Source organism: Onychostruthus taczanowskii, unplaced genomic scaffold (assembly GCF_017590055.1).
Source record: "Onychostruthus taczanowskii isolate IOZ18803 unplaced genomic scaffold, ASM1759005v1 scaffold176, whole genome shotgun sequence".
NCBI classification, from domain to species: Eukaryota; Metazoa; Chordata; class Aves; order Passeriformes; family Passeridae; genus Onychostruthus; species Onychostruthus taczanowskii.
In genome coordinates, this window is record NW_024498973.1 from 857,135 (window position 1) to 882,422 (window position 25,288).

Sequence of the window (25,288 nt, forward strand, 5' to 3'; positions counted from 1 at the left end):
GGGAGGACAATGGCTAAATCACCAACCATTGACGGGCAATTAAAGAACTCTTTAACAATTCAGCTAATTTAACAGCAACTGGTCCCACCGTTTTTTTTTTTTTTCTGTAACCTTAAATAAAAATAGGTATATTTTTATTCATAACATAAACAACACCATATGCCAATGTCAATAACATGGTTTTTTATTTAACAGCAAATGGGAGTGGGGGGAGAGAGGGAAACCATAGGAGGGTGGAGAGAAAGTGACTGCAGACTACATTCATCGAATGGTGAAGGGAAACAGTCCAACAAACACCACATCCATGGGGTTTGTATTCTGCTGTGGGAACATCCCCTGTACCTCTCCCTGGGGCGGAGCTTCACACTGGATAATACCGTGGATCGCGGGACACTTGGGGACTCTTCACACCTTCTAAGATGTTGCAGCTGTCTCCAGGTGAGCGTAGTTGAATTATGGCCCATCAGTGGAGATGGGTACCTTCAGCTTGTGTGTGAATGTTCCCGGACTTGGGAACGGAGTTTTCACAGCCGAGCCATAAAGACTTACTCCACATGGCAGGCTTTGCCTCTTATCAGCCTCCTCCCTTACCTGGGAGTGCGCGCCCTTCTGCACCTGACAGGCCACTCTGTGCATCCCTGGCAAAGCAGCAGGCGGGTGGTCCGAGCCATTGGCACCCCCGGCCCAGTCCGCACCTCCCCATCACCGCCCTCACATCCGCACCCACCCTTCGCTCCCTGCTCACCCCCGGCCCCTCCAGCTCCTCGTTAACCCCCGCTATCCCTCCCACCCGTCACCCTTTCTCTCCACCAGCTCCCACTCCCCCTTCAACCCCCAAATCCCTTCTCAGCTCCATCACACACCAAACCCCCGCAGCCCCAGATTCCCGTCCGTCCCCCATCTCCCCCCTCGCCGGGGGCGGGCCATTCCCGCTCCCTCTCTCGCTGCCTCTCTCCCTGAGGGAGCGGCGGTCGGGCGCTGCCAGCCCGGCCATGTACGCGGGGCGCAGGCGGAGGAAGCCGGTGCCGCGGGCGTGAGTGAGGGCAGAAGGGGCCGGGGAAGGGCTGAGGGGTGTCCTCCTTCCCCGGTAACGCGGCTGTGCCCGGCAGGACGCGGCCGGGCCCGGCCGAAGGCGGCGGCTCCAACCCGTCCAAGCGGCACCGGGAGCGGCTGAACCGGGAGCTGGAGCGGCTGGCGGGGCTGCTGCCCTTCCCGCCCGACGTGGTGGCCGGGCTGGACAAGCTCTCGGTGCTCCGCCTCAGCGCCGGCTTCCTGCGCGCCAGGAGCTTCTTCGGCGGTAAGGGACGGTGGGCGCGTTCCCAGCTCGTCTTTCCTGCCTGGAACTCTGTGCTGTCCCCCTCCTCCCTCACCGCTGTGTTACCCCTGCCGGGATGTTGTTGCAGTTCCTTTCCCCCCGTCTCTCCAAAATTCTTCTTGTTTTCCTCCACAGAGTATTTTTCACTTAGAGTTTCTACCGGTGTGGGGTTTTTTACCCTAAAGTTTCGTGGGGTTTCCCTCACCAAAAACTTGTTTCCTTTCCCTCCCAGAATCGTGGTTTCTTTTCACCCCTAGAATTTTTGGGGTTTCCTGCGCCCTTTCAGGAGTTTCGTGTCGATCCCGCCTCCAATTTTGTGGGATTTTTTTTTTCCCTCCTTGAATTCTGACGGGTTTCCCCCACTTGAATTGTGTGGGTTTTCCGCCCTCGAATGTCTGTCTGTCTGGCGGCGTCAAATTTTTTTTGCTTGGGGTTTTTTTGTTTCCCCTTGAAATTGATTCCCTCATTTCGCCTCGAATTTTGTGGGATTTCCCTCTCCCCCTGCAATCTTGCTGCTGGGTTCGGGGTTTTTTCCCCTCGAATTTTAGGTTTGGTTTTTCCCCTCCCCGCCCCCCTTGGCTTTTGGGGTCTCTCCCACCCTAGTTTATTTTTTCCCCTTCAAATTCTGGTGCTTTTCACTCCCTCGAATTTTGTGTTGTTCATGTCTTTACGCCTCTGGAATTTTGCCGTGTCCTGTTGTAATTTTGTTTTCCCTCCCCCCGAATATTTTGTTCCTTACCTGTCCTAGAATTTCATCTTTTTACCCCTCAGAATTTTGGTTGCTTTCCCCTGGAGTTGCTTTTTCCCCTTTTCTAGCCCACATTTCATTGCTCTGCCGTCTCCAGCTGCCCGGCTGGGGCTGCGTTCGGCACTGGGATCAGAGGGATCCGGAGGGTGAGGTTAATTGTTTGTGGGTTCTCCTGGGACAAAAAATTCTGCTTTATGCGGGAGGGTTGAGGCAGAGCTTTGAGCGTCCCGGCTGGGGAGTTTCCTCGTGGAAGTGACATTTTTCCCCTCTCTCGGCTCGCGGTGCTGGCAGTGAGCAGTAATCCCCCATGATGTGCTTACAGTTGATCTGGAAGCCTTTTCTTTTTGGGAATCTTTTATTTTCGGGAACCGTTCCACTGCTGTGTAACTGTAATTAAGAGGAACCCTCAGGAGGGCATTGAGGTATCCCTGGATTTTCCTGATGGGGTAGCAGTGGCTCGAAAATGCTGCGTTTTCAAGCCACAGAGTCACCACAATTTCTCATTGAATATATTCAGTGCTTCCTTCCCTTTTCCACTCTCTTTTAACCCTGCTTAAAGGACTGGCAAGTGGGTGAGCTGGGAAAGGAATGGCCTGGGAGATTTGTTTGCCTTGCCTCATCAGGGAATTTACTGTTCTGAGATTGTCTCATTTGTTTTGGGTCCTTTTTTCCCCCCCGCTGTCATTCCATCTGGTTTAATTCCATGACACCGATTTCCAGTTTGTCCGAAGCTGTGGGATGGCTTTGAGGCAGGTATGGCAGGAAGAAGGACAGCTGCAGCCTTTCAGATGCAAGTAGGGATTGCAGACCGAGCTGAGTCCTTCGTGATGCTTAATACCGATGTAAAAAGAATCTTTAAATGGAACTCTGGGCAAACTTATCCACAAAACAATTGATTTTAAGTGACTTTATTTAATCTATCCACCCTCCTTGCGTGCTCCCTGTGAGATGATTTTGGGAAAGCAAGGACAAAATCTGGGAAGTGCTGCCGTGGATTGTGAGGCGAAACAGCTGGAGCAGGTCTCAGGTGTTGCCCATGATCGCTGACAGCAATTCACCCGGGAGGTTTATGCCAGCCGGAATAAATAAATAATTATTGATTTATTAATTATTAATCGGTTTAATAATTAACAACACATAACGTTACTTTGCGATCTCGATTTATGCATAGCTGATATGCGGGGAAGCTTGTATGGGCTTAAAGGCCTTTGGTTTTTATAAGGATGTGTTTTTCCTGAGGACGTGAGCGTTTTTATTCTTTATGTAGCCCAAAGGGAAGCTGTCCCTGCTGCCTTCGTGGGGGCACCACTCAAGGGCTGCAGTTCAGTGACAGGAATTGGGAGGATTTAAGGCTGCTCAGTGTTGTTTAATCTCTGGAGCGGTTTAGCGATCATCAAACGCTGCCTTTGCTGAGCAGGGTTATTTATCCAAGCAAACCGTTCCTCGGGCTGATGTGCGGTGTTGGCGGCTCTGCTGCCAGCCTGGTGCTGCCTTTCTGCAAGCAGCATTGCAAGAGCAACGCACAAGGGTATCCTGTGTGTGTTTGCAGGCTGATTCCACTCAATCTTTTCCACTTAAATCTCTCCAGTTTAACAAAGTAGGAAGCAGCTGAGTGACAGCTGTGTTTGGTGGCTCTGGCGGAGGAGGGGTCTCAGCCAAGGTCTCCTCCTCATCCATGGCAGGTGGAACAGGCTCCCTTCGCGATGGGGCAGCACCGCTGTCCTCTGTGAGATTCCCAGGTGCCTTTCCCTTCCCCCATTGCCTGACTTTGCAATCCCAGGCTCGCACAAGTGCTTCCTTGCTATGGAAGAGGTGAGCTTGGGAGGGGAGCAGGATCACAGGAGGGATGGAGACATTGGAAGAGGTGTCCTGCCAGGACACCAGGGAGCAGGATATCCAGCCCATCTGACATCCATCCTGCTGGAGAAGCAGCACTGACCAGAACCCAACACCTGGACCAGAAGGGCCGAAAGAAGCAGAGGTTGCTTCCAAGCTGAGGGTCCTATCCAAACATCAGTGCCAGCTGATTTAAAGGCTTGTACGTCCTCCTTTCCCATCCAGGTTTCTTCCCCTACAGCAGTGCTCCCAAACGCCTTGTTTCTTGTCTGCCTTGGTGAACAAGTATTTTGAATTCTCTTTCACTACCTTGACCTTCCTCCCTGCTCTGCTGGAGGCTATTTCAGCTCGCGGGGTTTGGTAGAGGTGGGACTGTGCTGCAGGGCACCTCCCTGTCCCCTAGCCCGTGTGCTGCTGCCCACTCCAGGGGGTGCACAGCATGTCACACCAGCTGTGTGCCAGCAGCTTATCCCGGTGGTGCCTGGCCAGGCCGCTCCCCTGTAATCCCTCCCTGTTCTGCCTCTTGGAGCAAGGGCCCAGCAAACCCTGCTGGGAGGGGAGGAGGGGTCCCTGTCTCTTCCACCTCCTTCACCCACTGGAAAGGAGGAGAGAAGGAAGGATGCTCCAGGGGAAGGTTGGTGTCTTGCTCTGTGAGAGGATTTCTTACAAAAAAAGAAGATGCCTCAAAGGCACCTTGTCATGTGTCTGTCAGGTGCCATCTGTATCTTGGGCCACTTAAACTCCTGGTGGGAGGCCAACTGGCAGATGTCACAGTGGTCCAGGGCTCACTTTAGAGAAGCGTCTCTCACAGTTTGTTCCTGCAGAGTGCTGGGAAGGTCATCCGAGCTGTGCTTCCCATTCTGTAGCAAGACTGGCCCTTCTGGTGTGTGAGTATAGCCCCTGCTGGGCACTCACTTGCCCCTGGGTGTCCCCAGGGTGCCCTATGCCTGTCACACATCTGTGCCTGATGTGAAGTGATTCATCTGTGGGATTTCTCTTGATGCTCTGAATCAAGTCTAGGGTTTATGGGCTGTAGGAAGAAGTCAGCCCGTGGTGCCAGGAGCTGCATGTTTGAACCTCATAGCATGGGCTAACCCTGCCTTGGAGTGGGAATCCTCTGCCTGTGTGCAGCATCCTGCCTGGCTCTCTGGGCAGCTCAGGTCCATCACTGGCTGGGAGGAGAGGGGGAAACACCCTGGCATGTGTTGTGGCTTTAGAAAGTTTTGGCTTGTTGGCTGCACAGTCTGTGATTGTGGGTCAGAGAGTTGTTCTGGGCTCTGTGTGGGTTTGAGCTCTGCATGAGTCTCTTCCATGCAGAAGCATAAGGTCATGTGTCCAAAACCTAAGCAGTTTTTCTCTCCCATGTATCTTTAAAAGACAATGCTCTTGTGGATGTCGAGGGCTTAGGGATTTTCCCAAAGTCCTCTTAAAATCGTTGGTGGCTGCTGTAGGATCAATACGCAGCCTCCAGGCTGAGCCTCACCCTTTGAACTATGATATGAACCCAGATTGTTATTGCTGGAGCTGTGGTGGCCCAAAAAGTGCCTGAGCTGCAGTCACTGGAAAAGTGCTTTTAATTATTATTATAGGCTATATGACTGTGCCCCTGAAACCTCTCCTTAGGGATGAGGGCTTGAGATGGGGTGTGTGGGACTAACGCTGGTCGTCCCTTCACTCGTGTGCTTTCCCTCCTCCTGAGCTGTTTGTCAAGCACAGCAGAGAGCTGCAGCAGTGAAGGGCTGGTTTAAGAAAAACAAAGCCTGGTCCTGTGATCGCTGTGCTCTCTTAATTGCCTGGGTAATGAGGTGACCTTGGAGAAGCAATTTAAGATGGGGAATTCTTGTAACTTCCTTAGGTAGACAGTTTTCCTGCTGTGTGCTTTCCTTGCCAAGTGTTTTTCCCTGACTCTCAGGAAAGCAGCTGGTGGGAGCTGTTGGAGCTCCCTGGGGCTCACAGTGGGCTCCTGGGGGCTGCCTGCTCTGCTGCCTATGAGCAGCTGGGCTGTCTCAGGGCTACTGCAAAGGCAGGCAGGAGAGCAGGACTGGGAAGAAACTCCAGGCTGAGGCTTTGGGCTGGGATGATCCTTCCTGCTCTAGTGGAAGGTGTCCCTGTCCACAGTGGGGGAGTGGAACCAGGGGTGGTGTTTGAAGTCCTTTCCAACCCAAACCGTTCTATGATGGACACTAAAGCTCCTGAGGGAGGAGCACTGGGAGAGGGAGGGTTCAAACAGTTGGTGATGCTGCAGAAGAAGGAAAATCTGGCAGGTCCTTGTAATCTTTGTCCTTGTTCAAACTACTGCACGTGCTTCTCCCTTTGAGACCCAAGTGACACAACCAAAAGCTACATGTAGTCAAGGCCTTCTTACTTCTAAAAGTGCAGTGAGATCTTTTAAGAGGCTATCCATTATTAACCACAAGTGTTCTTGGAAAGCAGAGCATCCACACCATTCTGGCAGGGATAAATAATGCATCTGTTTAATGAAATTTTTGCCAACAGGGAGCTGTGGCAAGTAAAGTAAGTGAAACCTTGGTGTCCATTATGAATTAACAAATGGCAAGTCAGGAAGTATTTGCCAGTGGCTGGCATATGGGCTTTGAACAGTGCTCATGAGAACCCAACTGATGGTTCAGCAAGGCAGGGAAAAGATGACTCTGTAGCCTGGTGTCAGCAAACCTGTGGCCACTTCCCTCACCATTTATATGATGTTTTCTAAATTTCCAACATTTTCTCTCTTACTAACAACAAAATGTAGGAAAAAGCAATGTTGAGGGGCTATTTGATGTGAGGAGGGTGTACTGACCTGCAGGCCCCTCTGCCCATGAGCAAGGAGAAGCTGGAGAAGTGGATGGGAAAGGGAGATCTGGAGATCCATTTGTGGGAGTAGAGAATTTACCAGTCTCTCTGAGGTAAGACCACTTCTTCAGGGGATTGGCACAAGTGGTGGAAAGAGAGAGATGGATAAAAGGCAGTTTTGGTAAGAAATCCATCAATCCTTCCCCCAGAGTGGCTTGTGCATGCTGGGGAGTCTGGCAGGAGGCTTGTAGGGAGCGCCATTACCAAAATCTTTCTCTGTTCCCTCTCCACAACCTGCTCAGACTGACAGTGGCCATACAGGTGGCCCAGCCCTCTCCTGCAGCTCTTGAAGAGTCAGGAAGCAGCTTGGTTTCCTTCTCCTTCATCAACACCTGGAGCAGGTTTGGGATTCAGTTGTTTAATTTTTCTCCTTTGGAGTCAATGGCTGATGGAAACCCTGCTGCCACCAGGAGCTTTTGCTGTGTGCAGGGAAGGGGCCTGGGAGATATCCTCTCAAAAATGTTAATTCCTGCTTGGTGCTGCAGAGATTTCCCAGGTCTGCAAAGCCCTGGCGGGTTCAGGAGTTCACTGGCAAACTTGGTGGGCAGCAAGGTGTCCCTGCAGCACCACATGAAACAGATTCTCAGGCTGGGAAGCACCCAGAAATGGAGGGAGGAAACCCACCCCTGGCCCCTCCTGGTGCCAGCACGAGGAGCTGCTGAGGATGACCACGGGCAGGGAGCATCATCCTCCTGTGGAGAGGCAGGTGTGGGCAGGGAGCTTGTTCCCCAGAGATGGGAGAGATTTTCCTCCTCTCAGCTAAAAGGCTTTTTGTGGCCAAATAGCCTGCAGGGCCTGGCAGGAGCTGTTTCTTGGAAGAAATAGCATGAAAGTTGTGCAAGCATCGCTGCTTTCAGGTGACCAGCTTGTCACCTTTCTCCCCTCCAGCAACAAAGGTGACACTGGTGGCCAGAGGGAGCGAGCCCAGGAAAAGCCACTCCTCACCTTTTTATTCTCCTCTTTTTTTTCCTGCAAGTGCCTGTCCCCAGTTGTGCAGCGAGGGCAAAGGCTGCACCTGGGTGAAGGAGTGCGCTGTGCCCGGGGTGTATCCCGCCTTTCCCGGTGCCCAGCTCCAGGCGGGATGCACGCAGCAGAGAGGATGTGGCGGTTCCCCGGCTCCTTCTGCTCCGTCAGCCTGATGTGCTGTGACAGTTCTGCTGAATTGCTGACCCCAGGGGCTGCACTGGGCTATTTATGGACACACAAAGCCGGGGGACACCAGGCTGGATGCCAGCCTGGTGTGGCCACAGCCAAGAGCCCGTCCTCTTCGGGGATCCTTGGGTGGCTCGGGTGGGAAAGGCACTGTTTGGTGAAGCTCATGGGGGAGCCTCCATTGGAATTCTGATTGATCCCTCACACCCTGGTGGTTGGATCCTGTTTGGTGGTAGACATCCTCATGGAGGACAGCGGGCTGTCCTCTGCTGTTGTTGTGTTTCCTCTGGCCCACAGCCAGATGCTGATACTAAAGCCTGTTTTTAGGCAGAGGTTGGGATCAAGATTTCCTTTTGCAGGGACAATATCAAACCATTAAACCAGAGCCCTGAGCAGAGGGCAGCACCTTTAGCTGCTCTCTTGTCAGCCAGGTTTATTTTTATCTCTCTCTCACCTCCAGCGCAGCAGGCTGGGAGCTCACGGAGGAGGAGTGGAGTCCTTTAATAATTCATGGCTCCCACATTTTGCTCCCAGCGATCAGAAAAGCAAGTTGCTGAAAGGCCGTGGCACAAACCTGCTCCATCCACGCCGCGGGATCCTGCCTGGGTGTTGTGGCCTCTCTCGTGCTGTTCTGCCCCAAGGCCTGTCCCTCCCTGAGATTTTATGCGGACTCCAGTCTGGACAGGGGGCCGGGGTGGGAAGGGGTGAGGACACAGCAGCCTGTGTGTGTCCACCCCAGCCGGCTCGGGCCTGACCCACGGTTGTACAAACACGTGCTGTAACCTCAGTCCTGGTGTCAGCCCATCCCTGGCCAGCTCCTGAAATAGTCTGGGCAGGCTGAGCTTGGGGAATTCTTCAGAGCTCCCAGAAGCAGCGGGATTGCTGCTGTATCAGGTGCTTTTCTGTAAATATTAGAACTGGGCTGTGCTTTGCCTTTGGTTATGGAGCAGAGCCCATCTTTGGGATGGTCCTGTGCCCAGTGGAAGAACTTTGTCCCCAAAGCCTGACTCTGGAACATCTGCCTTTTGCAGCATCTGAGATCCTTCAGGATTAGCCCCGTGTAGATGGAGGTGGAGGAGCTGAGTTTCAGCAGCTCTTTAGCAAAGCACAGAGAGAGCAGAGCCTGTCACAGAGCCTGGCTTTGTTTATGTGCTGGTGGATGTTACCTCCTGACTTGCTGTCCAGTTGCTTCCAGAGTCCACTTGTTGCTCCCATCACCTCTGAGCTTGGCAGCCCTCCTGCTGTCCAGGAGCTGGCAAAGGCAGATCCAAGAGAGCTCTTGCTCCCTCTGTGAGCTGGCAGGCCACAGTGGTGCTGCAGCTAATGTTTCACACCTTTCCTCTCAGATCCCAGTGGGAGCAGCAGGTTTACCAGTGGCCAAATGCTGTCCTCTGTCCTTGTGGTGCTGGCAAGAGGCTTCTCAGATTTCCTGCGAGCTCCTCTGGCCTCTGGACGGGCCTGTCATGCACAGGCTTATTGTCACCTCACCCTTTAATTTTTATCCACACCAAAATGTCCCCAGGAATCATTCTCTTGGGGAGTACAGGACAAAATTTACAGACACATCCTTCAGTTCAGCTGAGTGACAGAGTCCCTCATGCATGTGGATTGTGCATGGACCACTATTAGATCTCGGGTGTCTGTGTCTGGATCCGTGTGCTTTCTGTGTTTTTCTATCACTGTGAGCTGTGGCTTGCCTTAATTTGCTTGAGTAAACCCACTGCGTTGCTGAACTGTAACGAAACATTGACCGTGTCCTTCAAAATGGCACATTCCTGGTCCTGGGATTCCCTGCAATGCCTCCTGTGTAGGGCAGACTTCTGCTGGTGTTGCCAGCGTGTGCCCAGGTGGTCAGGAAGGCCATGGTATGGCCACAAGGCCAGAGCAGTGACTGTCCCCTGTGCTGGGCATTCCTGGGGCCGCATCTTGAATCCTGTGTTCAATTTTGGCCCCTCACAATATGAAAGACATTGAAGGGCTGGAGCATGTCCAGTGAAGGGAGCAGAGCTGGGGAAGTTCTGGAGCACAAATCTGATGAGGAACAGCTCAGGGAGCTGGGAAAGGGAGTCAGCCTGGAGAAAAGGAGGCTCAGAAGGGACCATCTTGTTCTCCACAACTCCCTGACGGGTGAGGGCTGGGCTCTGCTTCCCAGGACCAAGGAACAGGACAAGAGGAAATGGACTCAAGCTGTGCCAGGGCAGGTTTAGTTTGGGTGTTGGGGAAAATTTCCTCACAAAAGAAGTCAGGCATTAAACCAGGCTACCCAGGGCAGTGATGGATGCACTGTCCTGGGAGGTGTTCAGAAGACCCATTTATGTCACACTTAGGGACATGGTTCAGTGGTGGTCTTGGCAGTGCTGGGGCATGGTTGGGCTCTATGACCTTTCCCCAACTTCAGTGATTCCATAATTATATGATTCTAATGCCTACCTGCTTTAAGAATCCCTGGCTTTAACTGCTTTTTACTTATAGGTTGTTAAAGCGGGGCAGAAGGAGTGGGGGGAAAAAAAGCCCAGACTGAAACAGTTGAGGGGTGGGGAAACATCCTGTTAAAATCAACTCTTGTGAGGGGTGAAGCAAAGGGATGTGACTGTATGGTGGCTTTCCCCTGCCCTCTTCAGCTTGCAGCATTCCAGCTGTGGCAGTGTCTTCCTGCAGCACTGATGTCCCTTCCCTTTTCTTGGTGTAGTTGCTCTGAAGAATCCTGGTGCCAAAGAAGCCCAGAAGGACGGAGCCTGTGGCACTGGACCAGCTTTGGGCTCAGCAACTGTTCCAGAGGGTGAGCTGCTCCTACAGGTTAGTGCTCCTCACAAATGCCTTCACTGGATCTTCCTCTTGTCCCTCTTCCAACACCTTTGAGTTGTGCTCCAAAACCAGGCTGCTCTTTCACTCAAGGCAGGTGATTTGTGATTTCGTGTGGTGTAGCTCACTGAGCTTCTCACTGGGCAGAAGTTTATGACTTCCAAAGGTCCCTAGGGAAGAAACTGTTGCTCCTTCCCTGCGTTTCCCATTATTCCTGGAAAAAGTTTCCATTTTTAAATAGTCCCTATGTAAGGAACATCTTGCTGGATTTCTGAACATGGTGATTGATCTTTCCTGCTTCTCTGCCCTCATGTCTAAGTGTTCCAAAGGTGTAACGTGAGAACCAAACTGAGCAAAGTGATTGAGTGCAGTTTTCAATGTGGGCAGACTGATCCTGACTCGAGGCTTTTGTCCAAACACTGCTGTAAACAGGGAACAAAACATCGTGGGAGTCTCCCCTGATTTTGAGGAGGTGATGTGTGATGCTGAGTGCACAGATAGGTGCTGATGGGCCATGTGCTCATCCCTTAAACACAGGGTAGGCGGGTATGTCCCAGGAGCTCTGGTTTTCCCTAGTGGTCTTTGATGAGGCTGGAGGCAAGGCTGGTGGTGCTGCAGCTGCCATGGTTTGTTCAGAGGTGCCAGAAGGTCACCTTCTGTCCCCAAACTGTGCGCAGAGAATGGGAAGAGGTCATGCACTGGCAGCACGAGGTCCTGCAAGGACACAGGTCTGCCATCCCCTGCCTAGCACCTGGGCACAGGCGGTGGCACTGTCCCCTGCCTAGCACCTGGGCACAGGCGGTGGCACTGTCCCCTGCCTAGCACCTGGGCACAGGCGGTGGCACTGTCCCCTGCCTGCCTGGCTGTTCTCCAGCACTGGCTGAGCATGCTGGGCAGCTCCAGCTCCCGTTCACTGTCCCCTGCCTAGCACCTGGGCACAGGCGGTGGCACTGTCCCCTGCCTGCCTGGCTGTTCTCCAGCACTGGCTGAGCATGCTGGGCAGCTCCAGCTCCCGTTCAAGCACTCACTCAGCACAAAGTGTAGTTACTGTCCTGCCTGAGAGCTTGAGGATCTCTGAGGATCTGTGTCTGGTGGGAGAAGTGCTAAAGCCAGCCTGGTTAATAACCAGAAACCTGAGGGTTTTCCCTCAGGATATAACAAAACGGGTAGCAGGGCTTGCTGGGGGTTCATGTCCTGCTCATCAGCTCCTCCCACAGTTGGGTACCATCCTTTTAGAGGTACCAGACTGGGTCTGAAAAGCTGGTTCAGCTCTCTCAGGGTCTATCTGTGTGACCCTGGATGTGGCAGGAGCTTAGAATGTGTCTCTGTACCTCCCTGCCCGCCCCAAGGAAACATTCCGCCGTATTTACAAACATACTTCGACCTAGTCTGTCACCTCTGATGGCCAAACTTCTTTTGTTTCTTGGTCTGCTCTGATTCTTCCCCTCTCTTCCTCTGAAGCTGCTCAAAGGGTTAAAGTGCAATTGGCAGCACTAATTAACCTCTGCAGCAGATTCCCACACACTGAGATCAACCCCAGTAAATAGAGAGAGCATTTGTGCTTGGAATAAAGGGAAGGAGAGGGGGGAGAAACTCTGACCTGGACAATGAAACAGGAGTTGGCAGCAACAATAACTGGACTTGGCTGGGACTACATGCCAGGCCCTAATTACCGCTGATGTCTGTACATTATGAAGTGCGGGAAGCAGGCCAGGGCTGGCTACTGTGGCTGCCCTGCCAGGTTAGTGGTACGGGATGGCTTTGGCTCTGAAAAGCCACGGGGCCCAAACTGCAGGAGCCCTGCCTTCCAGAGAGGTCCTGCTTCGTGCTGCCAGAGTGTCCCTTGGAGGATCTGTTCCCTTTAGGGAGGAGTGGCTACATGGTGGTGTCAAGGCAGTGAAAGCTCTTCAGTTTCTGGGAAGATAAACCAGTGATTGTCATGGGGTTTCACTGCCTTTGCTCTTGGGCAGCACCATGGGCACCAAGGTGTCTGCTGGGGGACTTGGGATTTTCAGAGCTGGGGACACTGAGCTACAGAGTGATGTCTGCCAGCTGGGCTCAGGGGGTACTGCTGTGGGGCTACTCTCAGCCCTGGCAGGGGGATGACAGGGTCCCAATGCCCTGGGCTCTGTGCCACAGAGGCTTGCAAGTGTTGGTGCTGTGCCTGTGGCACTTGAGGGCGCTTCCCTGGATTCTGTCAGTGCCTGTGTCAGCAGTGTTCTACCTGCTGCCAGAGAGCAGGGATGGAAAGCCAGAGCTCCTGCAAAGGAGCTGCACTCCTGAACTGGTAGGGAAGCTTCTCTGCCCCTTCTAGTCTTCTGCAGGTGTAAAGGACACTGTCAACAAGCACCCTGGTCCCTTCCCATGTGTCCTGTCCTGCCAGCTGTGAGGTTTTTGGCTCAGGGAAAACACCCAAATTACTTCCCAAATTTATGAAACCAGTAGCAATGAACCCCTCTTGAGTAAGACAGAGGCTCTGATCAGCTCAGCCTATTCCTGCCAGGAAGCCCAGTGCTCCCTTGAATATCAGCTTTGCAGTCCTGAAGCTTGAGGAGTGGATGGAAGGGCCAGTAAACTGTGAAGTGTGTAACACTGTCCAAGTGTGTAACATTAAAAATGCAATGGAAACTTCAGATTGATGGCTGCATTTGCCCTTCTCTGTGGGGAGGGCTTGGGGCTTCAAATCCACACAGGCACAGCAGCTTTGGGTATTTGTTTTGTGAAAACAGAGCACAGCGTTCAACCTAAGGGGTCTGCATGAACCAGGTGGTGTCCTGTAGGAATGTGCCCCCTGATGACAGAGTGGCAAAACTAGCCTTTGTCTCCCAAAAAAGGAAAGAAGCCCAGAAGTTTCTCTCAACGATTAGGTGAAAAGCCACCTCATAGGATCTCAGGGACTTCACCAAAAACTTGAGGACATCTAATTGGATAGAAGCCAAAAAGTCCTGCCTGACCCATCAGGTAGAAAAAGAAGAGAACAAAAGAGAAGAGGGGCTTTTGTGAGGTGTTTCTACCAGGAACAGACCTCTGCACCTGGCTCGAGTTTTTCTGTTTGTTATTTTACCTTTTATTAAACCTTTTTGTTTCTAACACTGCAGCAGAAGTCATCCTGCTTATTTTATGCCCCCAAAATAATAGCTGAGCTATCCTTGGGTGTGTTATATTTCTTTTGAAGGCTTATGAGACCTGGCCCAAGAAAAAAAAATATAATAGTGTTCCAGAGGAAGTGATCTTGGAGGTGGTGATCTTAGAGGGATTTTCCAGCTTAAATAATTCTGCAATGTATGGCAGAAAAGAAAAGGTGCTCTGGGGTCACCCAGGGATTTTGTCATTTTTTTCCCCCAAGTTCAGGCACCAGACTCAGCCTGAATTCCCTGCTGCTTTGGAAGAAACTGGCTTTTCAGAAATCAGATTGTTTTTGCTGCAATTTCAAACCCTTATGCTTTAGCTTTTGTCCATTTCCACTGGTTAAGGCCTTTTCAGCACTGGCCACCTTGAGAAGGGAACGGGCAGCAGAGGCAGAACCTTCCTTGCCCACGAACAGTCCATGCATTCCATGGTCCTTCTCCAGGCCACTCCTTTGGAACCTGGGATGGCCACACACGGCTGCCAAGGCCCTCAAGGCTGTTGGAAAGGATCATTTCCACCAGAATGGACCTGTTTCTGATGGTGTCTGCCTTCATAGTGCAAGAAGTTCAGAGGCTTTTATCTGCTCCCCGCACAGGATGAGGATAAATGTCCAAAGCTGAGTCTGAGTGAATGCTCCCAGGATGGAAGCACAATTTTCCATCAATCTGGATAAGGATATTCCCAGGCAGCTATGTGGAGGAGCTGTGTGAGCTCAGATGGGCCATCTGTGGTGGCTCAGCTGCCTGCTAGCCAGCCTTTGGGTGCCCAGTGTCCTGCTGTAAAAGTTGTGGCCTGTAGCTGCTGATCTGCTCTCTCCTACAGGCACTCAATGGCTTCGTGCTGGTGGTGACATCGGAAGGGCTGATATTTTACTCCTCGCATACAATCCAGGACTACCTGGGATTTCATCAGGTTGGTGGGACTCTGACTTGCTGTGGAGAGCAAATTTTTCCTTGGTGGTGGTGAATAGCCCCAAGTTCCCTGCGGGGAGAAGGCTCTGCAGGGATCACAGGGTCTCAGGGAGTTGTATGGGGCTTTTCCTTGGTCTCTGGAATTCGGACCCCATATTGCCAGACATGGTCACTGGTAGGTGATAAGGGACTTCACCAGCCCATAAATACTTCCCAGCAGCCATGTTGATGGGCCTTCATAGGGTTCACGGCCATGGTGAGATGTCTGGGGTTCCGTGCCCAGTTTGCCTGGGACACCCACTCAAATCCTGGTAAATCCTGCAAGGCTCCAGCACTTTGGGCACCAAGGTAACCTGGAGAACACTAGGTCATATTTACAGGGAAGTGGGACTTACCTGCAGTCCTTCAGCTACTGTGGTTTGGTGTCACCCACGCACAGCTGGCTGTCCCCAACACCTGGAGTAGATGGCACCTGTCCACCTGGGCACAGGAAGCAAGTCCCAAGGCGTTGTTCTCTTGGGAATAGTGTAGGGATGGGGTGGTCTTGCTGCTGTTTTGTTCCCAAATCCATGTTTTCATCTAATTTCTTAAGTCAGCAGTAGGATTTTGAGTTATGGGGTTGTCAGAGGGAAGCTGTATTGGCTCTTTAGGCTTCTCAGGGGAGGAAGTCAGGCCCAACATGGGCAAGGAGCCCTTAAAGCCAGATGTGCTGTCTGTTCCCACCAACATCAGTTCTGGGGGCAAGTTTTCAACCTCATTTAGCCAGGGACCCATTTGAGCACCAGGGAAACTGGGTAAGATAAAACTAACTGGGGCCATGACGGGCTGTTCCCAGGTGGGACATGAAAACTGGCACTGGGAACAGGCTGCAGAGCTTACAGGTGGCGTGTCCCCTCTAGACAGATGTCATGCACCAGAGTGTCTTCGAGCTGATCCACACTGAGGACCAGCCGGAGTTCAGGCGCAACCTCCACTGGGCCCTGGACCCACCGCACACTGCCGAGGGTGAGCCTTTTCCAGCAGGTAAAGGCAGGCTGCCATCCTGGGTGGCACCAGGTGTGTGGCTCCCCAGGGATGCTGGGAGCCCAGCTTGCTCTCAGCACTTGCACCCATATGGCTCAGGCCACGTCTTCTTTCAAATGTTGTGGCTTTCCCCCCCAGTTCCTTTGCTGTGCTCTGCAAACTGCTGCAGTGCCCAGTGCTGGGGACCTGCAACCCTCGCTGGGGTGAATCCTTACTTGATTCTCTCAGTTCCCTCTCTTCCCAGCAGGGAAGAGTCTTAGCTCTTCTGCTGTCATCTACAAGCCAGATCAGCTGCCCCCAGAAGACTCCTCCTTCCTGGAGAGGAGCTTTGTGTGCCGCTTTCGCTGCCTCCTGGATAATTCCTCTGGCTTCCTGGTGAGTCCAGATCCTCCACAGCAGGAGCGGGGCAGGCTCGCCACAGAAGGCTCATTACCACCACTGAAACCACCCCCTGGAAAGATCCCATGCTCCTTTCTGCCATGTGCAGCACTTGCCTGTCTCAGCAAGAGACTTTCCCTGTTTTTCATAGGTTTGGCCTGTATCTACAGCCTCTTCCTGTGAATTTTGTTCCTCTCCTCTCAGAAATGCTGAATCTTGAATAACCGAGTGCTTTTCTCCCCTGTGTTTTGCTTGGTTTTTTGGTTTAAAAGCATGTCTTAAGATCAAGTAGTTGGTGGTCATCCCCCCTCTTCTCTGCACTGGAGAGCACAGGGTGCCCAGGGAAGCTGTGGCTGCCCCATCCTTGGAAATGTCCAAGGCCAGGTTGGTTGGGGCTTGGAGAAACCTAGGGTAGTGGAAGGTGTCCCCCCGACATAGCAGGGGGATTGGAATGAGATGATCCTTAAGGTCATTCCAAACCCAAACCGCGCTGTGATTTGATAATTCTATTCACACCAGCTCTGTAGACAGATGTTTTCCTTTCCATGCAGCTCTCTTCCTTCTCACTTTTTTGCATGACACTGAGCTTTTCTTCTCTTCCCAGGCTTTGAACCTTCAAGGCAGGCTGAAATTCCTTCATGGGCAGAGCAAAAGGTCTGAAGATGGCTCTGTCCTGCCCCCCCAGCTCGCTCTGTTTGCCATCTCCACGCCCCTGCAGCCCCCATCCATCCTGCAGATCCGAACCAAGAACATGATCTTCAGGACCAAGCACAAGCTGGACTTCACCCCCTTGGCGTGTGATGCCAAGTAAGCAGCAGAGCTTTCAGTGCTCCATTCCTGACATCCCACCCCAGCCTTGCCTCTGAGCTCGGTGTGCTCTCTGTGTCTCACAGGGGGAAGGTTGTCCTGGGCTACACCGAGGCGGAGCTGCGGATGTGTGGCACCGGGTACCAGTTTGTCCATGCTGCTGACATGTTGTACTGTGCTGAGAACCACGTCAGGAGTAAGAGTCCCCTCCCTGGTGATTGTGCTGATGAGTGGGCTGGGATGGGGCAGCTCTGTTGGCTGCTCTGTCAAGCCCAGTGGCTCTTTCCCCACAGGATGCTTCGCTCTGCTGCTCCTGTCACTGCAGGGAGCTCGGTGGGAATGCAGCGAGGGGTGTTCAGCTGCATGGTGTCCCCTGTGCCTGCCAGCCACGCTGCTGCTGTTTCCAGTTGGAAAGGGCAGTGTGCCATGGTGACAGCCCTGGTGCTTCCTCCCGGCAGTGATGAAGACGGGGGAGAGCGGCCTGACGGTGTTCCGGCTGCTGACCAAGGACAACCGCTGGAAGTGGGTGCAGGCCAACGCCCGGCTGGTCTACAAGAACAGCAAGCCCGAGTACATCGTGGTCACACAGAGACCCCTCGTGTACGTGCTGGGGCTGCCATGGGCACAGCCTGGCTTTTTCTCATGGCTCTGCCCTGAGCAGGGCAGCACGTTGGATTTGTCGTTGTTGCTTTTGCCTTTTGAAGTAGCAGCTGTGGGATTCTGTGCTTGGTGCTGTTCAGCCACAGCCCCGTCTGCAAAGCCACCCCTCAACAGGGGTATGCTGCAGATGTTTGGGGTTTTTTTATGTGTGTGTGCTGTATGCATGCTGGCTGTAGCAAAGGGGCTTTGGTTTGCAGGGATCACAATTGCCCATTGCACTTCTGGGGTGGGTTTGTGCACGACTCAGCCACGGTGTCCTCTTCCTGCCCTGCAGAGATGAAGAAGGAGGAGAGCACCTTCGGAAGCGGTCCATGCATCTTCCCTTCACCTTTGCTACAGGAGAGGCACTTCTATACCAAAGTACTCACCCTCTCCCAGGCTTCCCTGACCTTTTCCAGAGCAAAGAGAAACTCAGCAAGTCCAAGAGGCCCTCCTCCTGCAGCCACATAGGGCGCTCCCAGAAGAATGGCATTGACCCCAGGTCTCTGCTGGGTGCTGTGATGCAGCAGAACAAGGCGGTGTACACGTCCCACTCAGCTCCCATTCCGAACCCTTCCTTCAGCAGCACTTTCCAGCTCGAGGGTGTGTCCTTGCCAGGTGCAGGAGGGGATGTCTGGAGCATGGACACAGCTCCAGCTTCTTCCAGGGGCAGCAGCCTCCAAGAGAAGCTGCTGGATTTGCAGCAGGACGACCCTCTCTTGGACACCATGGACTTGCTCTCAATTAAGAGTGACCAGAGCTGTTCCAACGAGCTCTTCAGTGCTTTGGAGGGCCTGGGCTTGAATGCTGAGGACGTGGAGCTCCTGCTGCTGGGTGAGAAAATGGTGATGGTCAGTACGGACCCAGACCAGTCCCCATCCCTGAACAACAGCCTGGCCAGCAACCAGATTCTCTGTGTCCCCAGCCATCCAGCGGACGGGCATGAGGGAGGGCAGCAGGTCTGTCCCCTGCCAGACACGGCCCCCAGCCCACAGGGCGGCACTGCTCCATGCCACACACAGAGCAAGGACTCGAGGTGCCACCTGGCACAGCATGCAGAGCAGCCCAGCGCTGCCCTGGCCCAGCCCCCTATCCTGCTGTGGGAGCAGCCCCGCAGTGCTGTGCCAGGGCTGCTCTCAGGGCTGGCTGAGCAGGAAGAGCTGTCCAGTGGCTCCCAGTGGAGACCAGCTGGGGAGGACACTGTGCTCCACTCCTTCCAGCCAGTGCAGGGCACCCCATGGCACAGGGCCCCCAGCTCAGCCCCAGGAGATCCCTGCCCACAGGAGCAACCCAGGGCCCAGCAACTGCAGGGAGACTTCTCAGCCGTGCAGCCCCTCCAAGAGGATATCCACCAGCCCTTCTCCCTGCCCAGCCAGTGCCAGGACCATGTGGCACCACCGAGCCAGCCCAAGCACCATCACTTGCTGGTGAACAGGGTATGTGGCCACAGCCCCAGCTCTTCTCCCCAGCCCAGCCCATGGCAGGACTATGTTTGCCCGCTGCTGCGGTCTCCAGCTCAGCCTGGCGTTCGTGGCCTCAGCAGTGATGTGATCTCCCAGACCCAGGGCTGCTTGGGCCCCAGGCCTGGCGTGCCCCCACAGCATTTTAACCTGAATGGATTGTGCAGTGTGGATGCTGCTGGCACTGGGGACTCCTGGGAAGAGATGGCTCCATACCCCAGGTTTTTTCCCCCTTTCTACCAGCTCGTTCCTGAAAAGCAATTGAGCCCCGTTCTTTCCATGCCCCAACGCTCTTCCCCCAGCTCAGCTGCAGGGCACTTTGGGAGCATCAGCAGCCCTCTGGAGACACTAAATTCCTATGGGACAGGTGGCTCTGCGCAGCACCAGGAGGGCAGGCACAGGGTAAGGGCCTTGCTCCAGTCTGGGGCTCAGTGTTTTCTGTGCTGGGGATCTGCCCTGCAAAGCACCTCACCACTGTTCTCTCTCTCTCCTAGCCCTGCAGCGGCTGTGGTTTGCCCAGCTCTCCCATGGGACTGCCCCAAGACCATCCAGTGCTGGGGGGAAGCCTGGCACTGCCCTGCCAGCCTCAGTCCCGGGCAGAAGTGCTGCCAGATCCCCTTCACGCCTCCATGGGGGACTTCTATCTCTAGGAGAGACAGGAATGGACAAAGCAGGACTTTACCCTGGAGAAGGAGCTACCTTCAATCTGCAGATAACAAACCTTCCCCACTGCTGCGCACATCCTGCCAGTACTATTGATGTTGGTTGCTCTGGCACACCTGGGGTTTTTTTCTCGACTTCCCACCATCCTGCTCCCTTTGTGCTGGTGTCCCTGGCGTGGGAGGGTCAGCAGCAGGGCTGGAGGACAGATTTCCCAGGGCGCTGGAGCCCGCTGAGCTGTGGTTGCAGCCCAGCCCATGAGTGCAACCAAAGCTTCACCAAAGCTTTGTATTTATGTGCATGATCCGGCATGGATACCAGTCTCATGAAAGCCTCTCCTAAAGAAAGATGCAGAAAATGTTTTCACCTCTGGTACTAAATTTCCTGCCATCCCAGCCAGGCACCTGTGGCTGTGGCCATGTTGTACAGATATTGCCTGTTTTATAAGGAAAATGTTCCCTGTGTGGTGTTCTTGTGTTGCTCTGGTGCTTCTCCACCCCAGCTTTCCCTGTGTCCCGGGTGTTCCCAGTGTTTGGGGTCCAGGTTAGAGTTCCTGTAGCAAACACCCTGGGCTTTGCTGTACTGTACCAAGACATGCTGAGATTGGCTGCCAAGCTGGTTTTCTCTGGGTGCTGGCCTCTCAGGTACCCTCAGACTTCAAGTCTCAAAGTTTTCAGTTAAAAACCAGAAATTTCAATAAGATAAAGAAAATAAGTATAATGCTACTTAATTGTAAGTACTGAGAGAGTGATATTTTCCCACAGGAAAAAAAAAAAACCACAGGCCATACGTGTGTATTTAATATGAGTTGACAGATTTATTTTTATGCTGCTCCAGTGGAAGGAAAAAACAACCTCTTACCATCCCAAAGCAGCACCCTGTGGAATGGGATAAAAAGGTTGCTTAAAGATCAGAAACAGAGTGACCGTTTAAGAAACCTGACAAAGCTCATCCTTCCTCCTGCTTGCCCAGCTTTGGATTCATGTGAATTCCTATTGCTTTTGCTTCAATAAATGGTTTTGGAGCTTCTCCCTGCTGTTTCCCTTGCTGGTTGTGTCTCTTCCCAATCCGAGGCACGTCAGGGTCTGCTAGCTGCAGCCTCAGAGCTCAGGCCTTGCCACTGGTGACCTGAGACACAATGGGTTCGATTTGAAGGGATTCTAAGGAGCACTTGGAGCCTTTGGGATGCACACAGTCCACCTGCTAGCTCCTGCCGTGGATGTTTGAAAGAGATTGAGAAATCTGACAGAGCAGGGTAAGTGTATTTAAAATAAAAGCACAATATTTATATATTATATACATATATATATATATATGTATATAAAGTTGCAGGTAGATATATTGAAATATAAAGTACGTGTATTTATAAAGTGTCTATATGTAGTTTCTAGTATGTAATAGAAAACATCTTTTAAGACAAAGGAGCTGATTCTTTTCCCCTGCACTGTTGTTTTTCAACCTGGAAACTAGAAAAAACAGGTTTCTTTGCTCTGATTGCTGAATTTTCCAACATTCTCACCTCTGCCTGGCACCTGCTTTTTCTTAGCCAGACAAGGTAGTTTTGTAATGTTTCTGAATTTTTGATGGAGATATGCTGGGGGCGTTTGATCTTTTGTGGTTTCTGTGCCTTGCTCTGCTTTTTCCTCCCTGCTCCTTCAGAGGAGTCGGCTCTGGGCAGCACCACCTGTGCTGAGGGGGATGCAGGCATGGGACCAGAGCATCCCTGGGGCTGCAGCCTGGTGACTTCCAGCTGAGTCCCAGATGCTGAGCACAACTGACCACTGCCAAGCTGACCACTTCCTCCTTGAGCCAGGTCCTGGATGTGTGGGCAACCATTCCACGGGCAGCTGCCCTGATGGGTTTCTCCTCTTCCTTGCCATGCATCTCCACAGCACTATGAGCTTCCCTAGGGCCCAGGTGACCTGAGGAAGACTGCAGCCATGCTGGCTGTGTCACTTGGGCTCTGTGTTTCAGTGAGCACAGCGTGGATTTGTTCAGCACTGTGTCTGCGAGGCCTGTGGAGCACCAGCCATCATTTCTGTCGAGGGAGGGGCTCTCTGCTCCCAAAGTAGGCTGGCACATCCATAATTTATGCCCATCCTCATGGCAGCTGCTGCCTGTCTTCCCCTGGGCCTCATGGCATTGATTGTTGACACAGCAGGCCGGCCCAGGGAGCCTGGCTGAAGAAAAACCCTTCTGCAGCAAGGGAGGTGGCTCTGTTCATCACCCCAGCACTGCAGCCTGCCCCGAGCCGTGGTGCTGAGAACGGGGAGTTGGGCAGCTGTGCATTTGTGCTCTGTTTTGCACATCTGGAGGGAGCACGGCCCCGTGGGGCATATTAATCCCCAAGAGCTGGATGAGGCCAAGGAGGGTGTGAGGAAAGAGTTTGGAGACATACAGAATCATAGAATATCCTGAGCTGGAAGGATCACTGAAGTGCTAGCCCTGCACAGCACAGCTCCGAGAATCCCACGGCGTGCTTGGGTTTGGGAATGTTTGTGTAGCCGCAGGCTCAGCTCCGTGCAGGGAAGGGCAGGAAGAGCTGTGGTGCTCCTTGCAGCAGGGTAAGATGGAGGGACAGGAGGAGGGCCTGTGAGACAGCCTGCAGCAGAAGGGGGCTCCTGTCTTCAGCCGGCTGGGAGAGGGGACATCTGATCCTGGCTGCGTCCGTGAGGCTGGAAGCACCAGGCCCCGTCTGGCATCCCGGAGGCCAGGATGTCTCCCTGGGCCCCAGGACAGCAGAGAGCAAGGTAAATATTTCTCTAGAAGCTCAGCCTGGTGTTTGCCCACGCCACCTCTGTGATGGCTCCTGCCTTAAACTGAGATGAAGGAGCACGTGGGGAAGTGGTGTTTGTTCACACCCAGCCCAGGTCCTGTTTGCTGGCTGCCCCTCAGTGCCAGAGCCATGATGAGCTCCTGCTCTGGGCCAGAGGAGAGTCATGGACAGGTGCTGCAGCCTGGCTGGGGATACCTGCAACAGCAGGTGTGGAATTAACCAGTATATTCCTGAAGAATAGCTAAAACACATTTCACCTCAGTTTAAATAATTTAAAAAAAATAATTTGGATAAATCATAAAGTCTCTTTATAGGGGAGCACTTAAAACATGTCACTATTGGAACTCCCACTGCAGAGTTGAGTGGCCAGCCATCTATACAACCTTCTGTGCCCATGGTTTTCAAGTACAATGGACTTTAGATTGCAGTCATCTGCCCAAAAAAAAAAATAATTATATTTTTGTATCTTTTTGTTAAGTCCAAAACTTTCCAAGCCTGGCTGGAAAGATCTAAAGAATGAAGCACATCAACCATCATCTTGGGGTGAAGGGCCAGCACATGGCTAGCAGGTACTTTGGAATAATGGCATTGCTGTTGGTGGTGTTATCATCATCAGGTATTGTCGTTATTATTTTCTGGACCTAGGAGAGTTTGATATGAATGGGCCAAAACTTTCTGTGTTGTTTGATAAATGTGTGTGCCTCAAAAAATAATCTCAAATCCAATGTGAAATCTCAGACTTGTGGAATGGTTTAGGTTGGAACCTTAAGGCTCATCCTGCTCCCTCCCCCCCACCATGGCAGGGACACCTTCCACTGTCCCAGTGGCTCCAAGCCCCAGTGTCCAACCTGACCTTGGAAATTTCCAAGGATCCAGGGGCAGCCACAGCTGCTCTGGGCACCCTGTGCCAGAGCCTGCCCTCCCTCCCAGGGAACAATTCCTTCCCAATATCCCATCCATCTCTGCCCTCTGGCAGTGGGAAGCCATTCCCCCTTGTCCTGTAACTCCAGGCCCTTGTACAAAGTCCCTCTCCAGCCTTTTTAGGCACTGGAAGGCTTTAAAAGAAATGTTTTTAGTGCCCATTTAATTATTTTACACTGAAACATACTTGAGTTTCCTTGATGGGTTTAGAAAGGTTTATGTTTTATATTCCTTACCTTCTGCTGACATATCCCTGCCCCTTCTCCTGACACAGGGGCTGTAGCTTTGCAGCTGTGAGGACTCCTGCCCTTGCTAACAGATTGTTACTGCATTGCTGATGTCTTCCAGATGTCTTTCCACTGAGCAGAGGAGTGTTCCAGGGCTGTTTGGTGTCATGGTGTCCCATCTCTGCTTTAAATTTCCCCATCCTTCCCAATCCTTAATTCCCCTTTTCCTGGCCAGCTGTGGCTGCTAAACCCTCAAGTGGTTGCTAAACTCTCAAATGCATCTAGGAAGATTTCCAAGCTGTGCAGGTGGACCAAGTGTCACATCTACCTTGCACAGTGCTCTGTATTGGTGCTGGGTTCCAGCCCCAGCTGTTGCAGCCATTTCTGGTGGGTTTGGCTCTCCAGAGGAGGAAATGTCTTTTTCAAGCTCGCCCAAGAACAGCTTGTACCTCTGAGCTTGCTGCCTTCTCACAGGATGTTTCATGCCAGAAACCGCCTTGGCTTGAGTTTGAAATACCTTCAGTATCAAAAATCCCAACCTAGGCTGATGGTGACCTGGCCACACAAGGGGAAGGGAGCTCTTTAGGGAGAAGAAAACCCATTTGCACCTTGGCCCTCTGCACTGTCAGTGGCTGGGATTACTCTGCAGAGAGCAGAGCCTGGCGGGGAAGGATCAGACAAACGAGCGATGGGAGTTCTGCGTGCAGCGTGGAGGAGCTCAAAGGAGGATTGAGCTGGGCAGCCCAGTGTGGAGAGGGGCCCGTGGGGGCTCCCCTTGTGAGACAGGGGAAGCTCAGCCTTCTCTTTCCCCTCAGCAGGACTGAAGTTTCTGCAGCGAAGGAGGCTTTGAAGAAACATGGAAGGGAGGCCAGGCAAGGCTGTGGCAAGCTGGGCGAGAAACAGGCCGAGCATTATCCCTGCTGGCTGTGCTCCCGTGGAGGTAATCTCATAGTTATTTTAGTCTCCAGCTGGGATGCAGCTCTGATCCCAGCTTTTGCAATATCCTGCCACACCCAGGCTCCAAATCTGCCCTTGCTGGCTCCAAGCAAGGCGGGACCGCATGGTGAGAACCTGCCAGCATCAATTGAAGGGAAAGACCTTTACCCTGCTCCCTTTTTGTGCCTTGCTGCCCATTTTGGGGCTCCTGGGAAGAGGCTCTAAACCTTGGGCTTGGTTCTTTCGTTTGAGGTTTTTTCCCCCCTCCATAATATGCAGATTGAAAGACAAAACTGGAGCATTTGGATCCATGCCTCACTCTGTGAAGAAGTTCCTTGCTCCCTAAAACCATCCCATAAAAACATGGGAGCTCTCTCTCCTGGGAGATGCTTGTTTTGGGTCTGTGTCCTCAGAACTCTGAGGAGGCTGCAAAGAAACTTTAATCTGAGCTCCTCTCTGTTCATCAGCAGGGCTGGCTGCTCCTCCAGAAATACAGAAGTATTTCTGTAGCGTCATTGGGTCTGTAGTAAGTTACAAGGATCATATCTCCTGGACACACTGGCTACTTGCTCTGTGAGGCTTCGACCTCCCCGATAACCTCAGCAATGCTCCTCAAGCAGCAAGGCTGGGTTGAATCAGCAGCTGGTCCTCACACCCACAAGGATTTGAGCCCTTGCCCAGTTTCAGCTGGACAGTACTTTGCTTTGGTGGGGTC

At 52.7% G+C, this 25,288-nt stretch overlaps 1 protein-coding gene across 1 annotated transcript; it reads left to right on the forward strand.

Annotated features, from left to right (window-relative positions):
* The first annotated feature begins 976 nt into the window (after window positions 1-976).
* On the forward strand, window positions 977-19,318 carry LOC121333690 (aryl hydrocarbon receptor-like). Its single transcript, XM_041400265.1, has 11 exons — window positions 977-1,033; window positions 1,110-1,297; window positions 10,594-10,700; window positions 14,658-14,747; window positions 15,646-15,751; window positions 16,014-16,144; window positions 16,752-16,954; window positions 17,041-17,150; window positions 17,413-17,554; window positions 17,889-18,629; window positions 19,297-19,318. The coding sequence occupies exons 1-11, from the start codon at window positions 993-995 to the stop codon at window positions 19,316-19,318; spliced, it is 1,881 nt and encodes a 626-aa protein (XP_041256199.1). The 5' UTR covers window positions 977-992.
* The last annotated feature ends 5,970 nt before the right edge of the window (window positions 19,319-25,288 follow it).